The sequence below is a fragment of the Echinops telfairi genome, unplaced genomic scaffold, assembly GCF_000313985.2.
Source record: "Echinops telfairi isolate 266 unplaced genomic scaffold, ASM31398v2 ScPeMD7_7458;HRSCAF=8496, whole genome shotgun sequence".
Taxonomy (NCBI): Eukaryota; Metazoa; Chordata; class Mammalia; order Afrosoricida; family Tenrecidae; genus Echinops; species Echinops telfairi.
In genome coordinates, this window is record NW_022111358.1 from 24539740 (window position 1) to 24549713 (window position 9974).

Here is a 9974-nt window from a genome sequence, read left to right on the forward strand (position 1 = left end):
ATATTGAGTTTAAATTATTTCAGAGTGTCATTTGTTGTAGTAGAACTAGAAAGATTGTGAACTCCAGTTTCCAGCAGGCCTGGGGTCAAATACTGCCTCTGTCATTTAATAGATCTGTGACCTTAGACAAATGATTTAGCTTTTCAGAACCATAATTTCCTCCTTTACAACAATAATGATAATGTATCTCATCAAGTATGAGTGAGGAGCCCTGGGGGCATAATGATCATACTTGGGGCTGCTAACAGAAGGTGGGAACCACCAGCCACTCCTCAGGAGAAAGACGAGGCTTTCTGCTCCTGGAAAGAGTCCCAGTCTTGGAAACCCACAGGAGCAGTTCTACCCTGTCCTGTAGGGTAGCTATGGGTCAGAATTGATTCGATGGCAGTGAGTTTGAGTTTCGAATCAGATTATCAAGTAAAACATGGTGACGTTTATCATAACTCCTTTCCAAAATTATAATAAAATGGAAGAAATACTTTTTTTAAACTCAAAGAAGTGGGAGGGAAATACTAAGGAAGATAGAATTATTGCTGTGAATTCTATGTAGTCATAATATAAGCAGTGAGTACTGATTTAACAAAAAACTTGTAACACAACTATATTGAGAAGGATGAGGGGAGAGTGGAAATAATATTGTCCAAAAACTATAGGAAACGACTAAATCCATAAACCCGCTGCCGTCAGGTTCATTCCGACTAAGAAACCTTGTCAGAGGTTTCCAAGGCTGTAACTTCCCCCCAAAAGTTTTATTGGCATATAGTTCACTTACCATACAATTCAATAGTTCAGTCATATCAAGAACAGTTGTACAGTCATCACAGTCAGTTTTAGAACATTTTCTTCATTATTGTACCTACCATTATTAGCTCCCCATTTATCCCTAACCTCCCCTGCCATTGCCCCAAGGAGCCATTAATCCAGTTACTGTCTCTACAGATTTCCCTATCCTGGATTTCATATATAGAAAAACATTAAAAGAAAGAAAGAAAAAAACACCCCAATGCTAATAACAGTAACAAAATAAAACAGATAGAAACCTCAATCCCAAGGCTTTAAATCTTTTCAGGGGTAGCCCCGTCGTTCCCTGGGAAGGGCTGATGGGTTTGAATTGCCAACCTTGTAGTAACAACAGTCCAGTGCTTACCTGACAGTGCCACCAGGGCTCCTTTTATAATGGAAGACAGACGGTAAAGGCTAATACTGGGGAAGGTGGGGGGCAAGAAATAGAAATATAATGAGTATCATTTAGAAATATGAAAGCAAATAACCTGGGGATGTGGGGGACAGGTCCACTAGGTAAACATCATCGCCTCTGGATTGCAGGGTAGAGGATTGCTGCAGCTGCTGGTTTGGGTTATAAACCTAGCAGTATATTTGAATTTGAAGATACATTTATTTAGTAGATTACTTTGATTAAAAGAAAAATTTTCTTAATGAGTTGAAAAAAATCTACCCCCAAGTTTTGTAGTAGGTATTACATGAAGATGAGTACTAGGCAGGATACAGTATCTGGCATGGAAGGCATTCACTTCCCTTGGTTACCAGACAGGGTAGGGGCCTGCACTAACATTCAGATGACTCAGGTTAGGTGGTTGGCTAGACAGCAATGTGAGATATGTCATAAAGCAAACTGTGTGCCCATCTTATTTTTTTGTAGGTTGGTTTTATTTTTCTTGGAACCATATCAACCTGATGGTCACTGTTTCTTAGAACTTCTACTTTTTTGTGCAACCGACATATGCAGTTGGTGAGGAGATCTAGTTAGCTATGTGTAGAACACATTTTAAATACTTGTTAGCAGCTTAGAACTTAGCCCAGTAACAGGAAAGCAATACTACCTATGCCTAGCTTACAAATTATTGAGTGCCAGGCCTCATTGCTCTCCTGTAATGATGTCCGTTAACAGCTTTGCTAATCCAGTCCACTGTGTGTGGCCCACTACCCCTTTGTTCTGTGGGAGTGGCTGTGATTAATACTAGAAAGAAAGTCAGACAGTGTAGAGTCATTGCATAAGTCTTGTGCAGGACTCATGTTGTATAACTGAACTACAAGTTCCTTGTAGACAGAGAACATGTATTCTGCCACATCAGTATCTAGGCTAGTAGCTGCTATGTGTCGATACATACTCATTTATTTATCATATAGTTACTGAAAGCCTACTATGTGTTGAGCACTGTATTGCTAGGCCCTGGGGCATCATGAACTGGACAGATGAGATTCTTCTAGTATAAAATTTGTACTCTAATAGAAAGTGTTTTTTGAATTCATGGAACACAGTAAAATAATGGCCCGTGTTGAGTTGTTGTTAGCAGTACCAAGTATTTTCTGTAAGAAGTTTAATAATTTTAAGCTATATCTGCAGTATGACTTAAGTGCATTCTATAAGAAGGAAATAGTGATATCTTATTTATTTTCTCTCTCTCTTTGCTTTTTTCTTTGTAGATAAGATGCTCCAAGCCACTTGCAGTTCTCTTCAGAAGAAAAATCACTAATACTCTGCTCTTACCATAATACCAAATCTTTGTGACTTACACTTTTGGTGCTGCAACACTGGAAGAATTGCACACAGGTTCCAGGAATACCGGTTTTCATTTGAATGATTATCTACGGATGGAAAAAGAGTTGAGGCTTAATCATTACTCTATTTTAAAGCTGTTTCTCAGTAGTCTGAACTGCTTAATAAATTGGGCCACTTAACCAATGAGCCACGTGGCCAGTTCTTGTCAAGAGCTGGTAGAAAATTGCACTGTTCATGTAGCAGGGATGGCACAAGAAGATAGCCGTCGCAGTCAAGTGCCATCTACCTTTTATCATGGTGCCAACCAAGAGCTCGACCTGTCCACCAAAGTGTACAAAAGGGAATCAGGAAGTCCTTATTCTGTGCTAGTGGACACCAAGATGAGCAAGCCACATCTTCACGAAGCAGAAGAACAGCCTTATTTCAGAGAGACAAGATCGGTGTCTGATGTGCATGCAGTTAAAGAAGACCAGGAGAATTCTGATGACACAGAAGAAGAGGAGGAAGAAGAGGAGGAGGAGGAAGAGGAAGAGGAGGAGGAGGAGGAAGTCTCTTACAAAAGGGAGCAGATCATAGTGGAGGTAAACCTTAATAATCAAACGTTAAATGTATCTAAAGGGGAAAAGGGTGTCTCTTCTCAGTCCAAAGAGACTCCTGTTGTTAAGACAAGCAGTGAGGACGAGGAGGAGGAGAGTGAGGACACCACGGACAACAGCACTGAGTATGGGGAGAATGAAGAGCAGAAGGAAAAGGAGAAGACAGTGGAGAAAGCCAGTGTTGCTCAAAGGAGAACGAGGAGAGCCGCCTCTGTGGCTGCAGCTACCCCTTCCCCCACACCCCGCACGACGAGGGGCCGGAGGAAGAGTGTGGAACCGCCCAAGCGTAAGAAGAGGGCCACGAAGGAGCCCAAAGCACCAGTCCAGAAAGCAAAGTGTGAAGAGAAAGAGACTCTAACTTGCGAGAAGTGCCCCAGGGTGTTTAATACCCGCTGGTACCTGGAGAAGCACATGAACGTTACTCATAGGCGCATGCAGATTTGTGATAAATGTGGCAAGAAGTTTGTTCTGGAAAGTGAGCTGTCCCTTCACCAGCAAACAGACTGTGAAAAAAATATTCAGGTAGGTTTCTTCGCTGAGAGGGCAAACTTTCCAGGATAGAACCTGGCTGTCAGACTCGTCGGGTATATCTGCCCAAGAGTACATTAAGAGGCTGAAGGGACAGATTCCACCTGTTCGGTTTGATTTTTTCAAAAGCTCCTGCTTTGGTCTTTTTCGAAACCGAGTCATAATATTTTATTTCAAAAGCATTGATTTAACTGACGCTGGACCTAGTGAGAACCAAGGTGCATTGGAAGGGGGATGTCACAGGTGATTGACCAAGCGGTAAAAGCAACACCAACTTTGCACTGAGATGCACTGTTTTAGGACTCTCATAAGATGCGTGATGTGATTCATTCTGGCACCTTTTGTGTCAAGGTGGGGGATATTGAATAAGGGTCAGGAGTAGAGAAAGGTCCCTTCCTAGGTTTAAAAGGATGCCAGATTCTAGTGCATCTGGTGGGAACAAAAACCATAATGACTCAGATCGGTGGAAATGGAAGATCTCTTGGAGTGAGTTTGCTGTTACCAATGGAGAGATGGGAACACTAAATTTGTCAAGATGCTGAGCCAGCCCATGGGAATGTTCAAACTTCAGGGCTAAGCTGGTTGAAAGTGTGACCCACTTGGCAGTAAGGTTGCGTGTAACACTCCAGTACACAATACATTAAGGTAACAAGACGTGTGATAGTCAAACCAGGCTGGTATCTTGACGATATTACCATAGGTTAAGAAGTGTGCTAACTATATTATATTGAATGGATTGCAACGATATTGTCTTTGTACATGTGATTGGATATTAATGAATATTCATAAGGTATAAGTCTTATTAATGTTTCCCTGAGCTATATAAAATAGAAATATTTTGTTCTGTTCCAACCTGAACTCCTTTTAAAAGATGAGAATATTTGGTCTGTAATGTTTTGGCATGCTCCTAATCTAATATTTATAAGTTTGACTTTCCTCTGTTGGCTTTTTAAATCAATAACTGAGATCATTGCTTTACTTTAGAGAGATTTTAAAAAACATATACAAATTGCATTTGCTAAAAATTCACTGCTTTTTAGTTCATCATTTGCAACTTGATCTCTGACACATTAGGTAAGTAAAAAGAAGACTGAGTCACTGGACTCTAGCGCCCTGGAACAACCAGGGAGGGCCCTGGCTTGCTGGGTTAGCCCCAAGGGAGGGTGGTGAAGTGCTGCACCCTAGGGGTCAGATGTAGGTTGTGTAACGATTCCTTAGTGCACTCTAGTTAGAACTTTTTTTTTAAACTTAAATTTGCTTTATTAAATTACAAAAAAGTGGGCATTTAATCCTTTTTCGTGACTTTCAAAGCTGTTCCTCACCATAATACATTTAAGCTTGTGTTTAGAGTTATTCTGAGAAATGAACTGTTTGTATTATTCAAGAGTATTTTGCCCTATTCCTACCTCAAACCCAAACCAACTCAACTGCCATCAAGTCAATGCCAACTCATAGCAGCCCTATAGAACAGAGCAGAAGTGCCCTGTACATGCTTCCTAGCCTCGAGATCCTAATCATCGTGGTGGCCTGGTAACACGTCAAAATAAAAACTCTGCCAGACCAAGGGGTTTAGAGCAGTGGTCTTGCCTTTTCTAGAGCAATCTCCATCCCAAGGTTTATCTCGCTAATTCTCCCCAGGGTTTCATTCCTAAAGTGGCAGTGGTGTTCAGGGATCTTCATTTACAGGGAATGCTAACTTGTGCCCTTAAGTATCTCAGGGTCCAGTGACTACCAAAAACTTCCTGGTATTGTTTTGCTTTAAACAGAAGTATTTTGTCTTGATATGCTTTCTACTGGTACTCCAGGGTATTCATGAAAACAAGGACCAGGCAGTGTTGCATGCGTTTCCTAGGGATGCTTGTAAGAGAGATCTGGAACTGGGCTGTAAGGGAAAGGGAGAGTGGAAACAGCAGTCTGGGCAAGGTTGCATCAAATTCTGCCAGAAAGGTATTTAAGAGCGTAAATTCAATTTGGAAAATAAAGTAAAGTCTCAATGACGTATGCTAATGAAGGCTCTAAAAGCATTCTCTAAGTTTACAAAAACACTTTTATACCCCTATAAGTCTATTACCATTCAAGGCTGTTTTTATTAAATTTTGCTTTTAGTTATGCTAATTAAAATTAGTTTGCATTCCCTGGTAAACCCCTACTTACTGCATCTGGGCCTGTGTGTAGGAAGAAGCCACTTTCCCCCCCCACGGATCTTAAAAAGTGAAAGTTTTCCTAATCAGTACAATACTGACTTGATAATAGCAGTCCAACCTTTGATATTAGTGGGGCTGGCCATTTCTTCTTTAGTTTCTGCCACTGTTTTCATACTCTCAGAGTATCTCTAGGAGCTGCAGCTAGGAAACTAGAACTCGTTGGTGTAGGCCTTAGAATTTGGACTCTGGAGGAATAGCTTATGTCTGAGTTCTGGCTTTGTGCTAGGAAGCAAAAGCATGCTCATTCCATCTGCCAGTAGGCAGGTAAGGCTTTCTTCAAGCCCCATATGAATAAGGATTATTTCTATTTATCCTGCTCAGTGTGTCTCCTGTAACAAATCGTTCAAGAAACTCTGGTCCCTTCATGAACATATCAAGATCGTCCATGGCTATGCAGAGAAGAAATTCTCCTGTGAAATTTGTGAGAAGAAATTCTATACCATGGCTCATGTGCGGAAACATATGGTTGGTAAGTGCTTTCTGCTGGTTTTCTCTCACCTGTGTAATTTTCTCTTGTTCTTTGGTGCACGTTTGATGGTCTGGATAGGGCAGGTAGGAGAAACTGCCTTCTATTCATCAGTTTTGACTTGTTGAAACTAAATGCAACATGTCTTCAGTCAGCATCACCAAATTGGATGATAAAATTTTCCACACCCAGGTTTCTTGTCAGCGTTGCTGTTTCTTTTTCTCTACAGAACATGACTATTAAAGCTTGTCAAATTAGAGTGTAGAGAACTAAGGTGGCAGAGTTGTTTTACAGTCGGGCATAGGCTGTGTGTGGACTTATGCTAAGTGCATTCTGTGTTGCAGCACACACAAAAGACATGCCATTTACATGCGAAACCTGTGGAAAATCGTTTAAACGCAGCATGTCACTCAAGGTGCACTCCTTGCAGCATTCTGGAGAGAAGCCCTTCAGATGCGAGGTAAGGAATGTATGTGCCTTGGGGCTAGTTTTTGTAAAGATGGTGAGCCAATGAGAGAGAGGTGTTCTGTGGAACATGGTACAAGATTGCATGTCCACAGAGCCTTCAGACAGAGGGCCTCCAAGCTTTGTGTGGTACTTCAATTCTAACGGTAGAGAGCTGCCATTTTTAATGCTTTCAGTTCTCTGAGATAGGTTGCATTTGGAAATGTAAGTTCTATTTCTTTCCTCAAGGACCCAGAGAAGTTTAGTGTACTTCAGTGATACTTAGATAAGAAAACTTTCCCCTTATTAATAAAGAGCTCAGTCGCATAGGCTTTGCATGGTCAGATGGATGACAGGGACAGGGTTCTGTTTTGACTGTGGAAAACAAACCATATCTCAGGGACTATGTTAGGGTGGGCTCAAGTAAAGCTGCACTACTTGGCATTCAAACATCTCCCCTGTGTCCAATGCAGAACTGTGACGAGAGGTTTCAGTACAAGTACCAGCTCCGTTCCCACATGAGCATCCACATTGGGCACAAACAGTTCATGTGCCAGTGGTGTGGCAAGGATTTCAACATGAAGCAGTACTTCGACGAACACATGAAAACACACACTGGTAAGAAGTCTGGGGTCAGGGGGGAAAGTACCTGTGTCTCAGGCCCTTGGTGATGACAATCTGTGGGTCTGTTGATTTTAAACTCTAAACCACAATATTTACATTTTAAGTGAAGACCCCTTTTAAGTGAACGAGATAGATAAAAATGCAGATAAATACTAGCTTTCATTACTTTTTATTTCTAAAAGGGATTCATTTTGTGAGCCTTTATATCAGGTGTCCTCAAACTAGGGCCCGCGGGCCACATGCGGCCCACCAAGGACATTTATCCGGCCCGCCAGGTGTTTTTGCTCTGTTTGTTGTTTTTTTACTTCAAAATAAGATATGTGCAGTGTGCATAGGAATTTGTTCATAGTTTTTCTTTTAACTATAATCTGGCCCTCCAACGGGCCTGAGGGACAGTGAACTGGCTCCCTGTTTAAAAAGTTTGAAAACCCCTGCTCTATATAATGACTACTTCTTTACTGTGGGCTAAGGAACTCTTGTGTGTGCCTGTGTTATATTTCTAAGGAAAGGACCTCTCAGAAGGACCTGATTTTAAAAAGATAAGAGGACTAACTGCCTGTAAATGGAATTCTTAACATTTGACTGTTTTCAAAATTCCTACTTTTCAAGAAAGCTAAATATTTTAATCCCTTGGGTTTTCAGAGATGTGAACTCTCTAACATGGATTTGAATCTTAATCATCTGATTATCCTGCCTTCAAGGAAGTGGCTAACATAATAGCTCCCCTATAAATTCTATCATCGTTTCCCAGTCTTAACTTGACATTTGGGGATTAGTTGTTTGTACAAATTGAACAGCATGAAAGTATGCTTTAGATTCTGAAAACGCCTCATCCTGGGATGCCAGGCTCCATCAGTTTGCAGAGGAGCAGAGTGGAAGCACCACGAGAGACCCTTGCTGAGCCTGGTGGTGCGCTTTGTGCTTTGGGGAGGTGAGGGCACTGTGCCTATGGCTGGGTCTGCCACTTCCCCTCCCAGAGGGCTTTCTTCACATTCAGTCCAGAGTCCTCTCAGGGTTTTAAGGATTGGGTTAGGTGAGGAGCCCTGAGAGGAGCTTGATTAGTTAAAGTAAATCTCAAAAGGTGGTGATAATTTTGAAGCCCTGGCCTATGTGGATATAGCAGAATACATCAGGATATAGTTAACAAATCCTCCTCTTATAATTTGATGGTTCTTGGATGGGCTCTTAGTTCGAACTGAGTCACTTAGCTTTCAAGTTTATTATTGTTATTTGGCAGGAAACTGTAGGACTAGACAAGACATTGGTTTTGTAAGGCAGAAATTGTGTCAGATTCACAGTGCTTGGTACTAGTGGGTGAATGGTAAATGTTTGTCACTTGCCTTCTTTGCTCTTTGGTGATGTTTGAAAGGTCACTGTATCTGAAGGGTGGAGAAGAGACTGGAGGCTGTGGAGTTAAGAATGAAAACTAAACCAGTTGTCATTTGAGTTAGCTCCAACTCCTGGTTGCCCCACGTGTGCCGGTATAGAACTGTGCGCCATAGGAGTTTCAATGGCTGGTTTCCTGGGAGTAGTAGCTCACCAGGCCTTTCTTCTGAAGCCCCTCTGGATGGACTCAAATCTTCAACATTTCAGTTAGCAGTTTCAGTTAGTATGTCAATCAGTTGCACCAGCCAGGGACACTTAAACAAGAATAGAGATGGGTGAGATCCATTGGGTGCAGACTGTAGCAATCCAGATGATCGTGAGTAGACAGGGATGAAACTAAAAAGCTGCGTGAGGTAGAGTCAGATGAACTTGGTGATAGATTGGATATGAGTGATCCAGAAGGAAAGAGCCAACGGTTAGTCTTAGACATGGGGCTTGGATACTATTTGTCAAGATAGAGAATAGTGGAGGGAGAAGCCTATTTGCTAGGTAGGATGATGAGTCTAATTTTAATTTTGTCTTGTTGGTTTTTGGGTATCTATGGGCCATTCAAGTGGAGGTGTCCAGTAGGTGGCTGCAGATTAGTGTGAAGCTTGAGATGCTTGGGCTAGCTAGATGGATAAGGGGTTTCTGAAGCCACGCAAGAATACTCATAGAAAGCAGATCGGAATGCTTTAGGTTGATGGCTATGTCACGCTTTCCTTTGATCCATGCAAGAGACAACCAGCAAAATTCTTTTTTTTTTCTTTATCGTTTTATTAGGGGCTCATACAACTCTTAGCACAATCCATACATACATCAATTGTGTAAAGCATATTTGTGCATTCATTGCCCTCATCATTCTCAAAACATTTGCTCTCCACTTAAGTCCCTAGCATCAGCTCCTCATTTTTCCCCCTCCCTCCTCGTTCCCCACTCCCTCATGAACCCTTGATAATTTATAAATTATTATTTTAACATATCTTGCCCTGTCCGACGTCTCCCTTCACCCACTTTTCTGTTATCCATCCCCCAGGGAGGAGGTCACACGTAGATCCTTGTAATTGGTTTCCCCTTTCCAACCCACCCTCCCTCTTTGCTCCCAGTATCACCACTCACACCATTGGTCCTGAAGGGATCATCCACCCTGGATTCCCTGTGTTTCCAGTTCCTATCTGTACCAGTGTACATCCTCTGGTCCAGCCAGACTTGGAATTAGAATTTGG

At 41.8% G+C, this 9974-nt stretch overlaps 1 protein-coding gene across 1 annotated transcript in view; it reads left to right on the forward strand.

Annotated features, from left to right (window-relative positions):
• The first annotated feature begins 2484 nt into the window (after positions 1-2484).
• Positions 2485-9974, forward strand: part of ZNF652 (zinc finger protein 652) — a 13267-nt gene continuing 5777 nt past the window's right edge. The window contains exons 1-4 of the mRNA XM_004707073.3: positions 2485-3639; positions 6171-6318; positions 6660-6775; positions 7233-7377. Coding sequence (XP_004707130.1) covers positions 2704-3639; positions 6171-6318; positions 6660-6775; positions 7233-7377 — 1345 coding nt within the window. The 5' untranslated portion in view covers positions 2485-2703. The remainder of the gene's footprint in view (positions 3640-6170; positions 6319-6659; positions 6776-7232; positions 7378-9974) is intronic.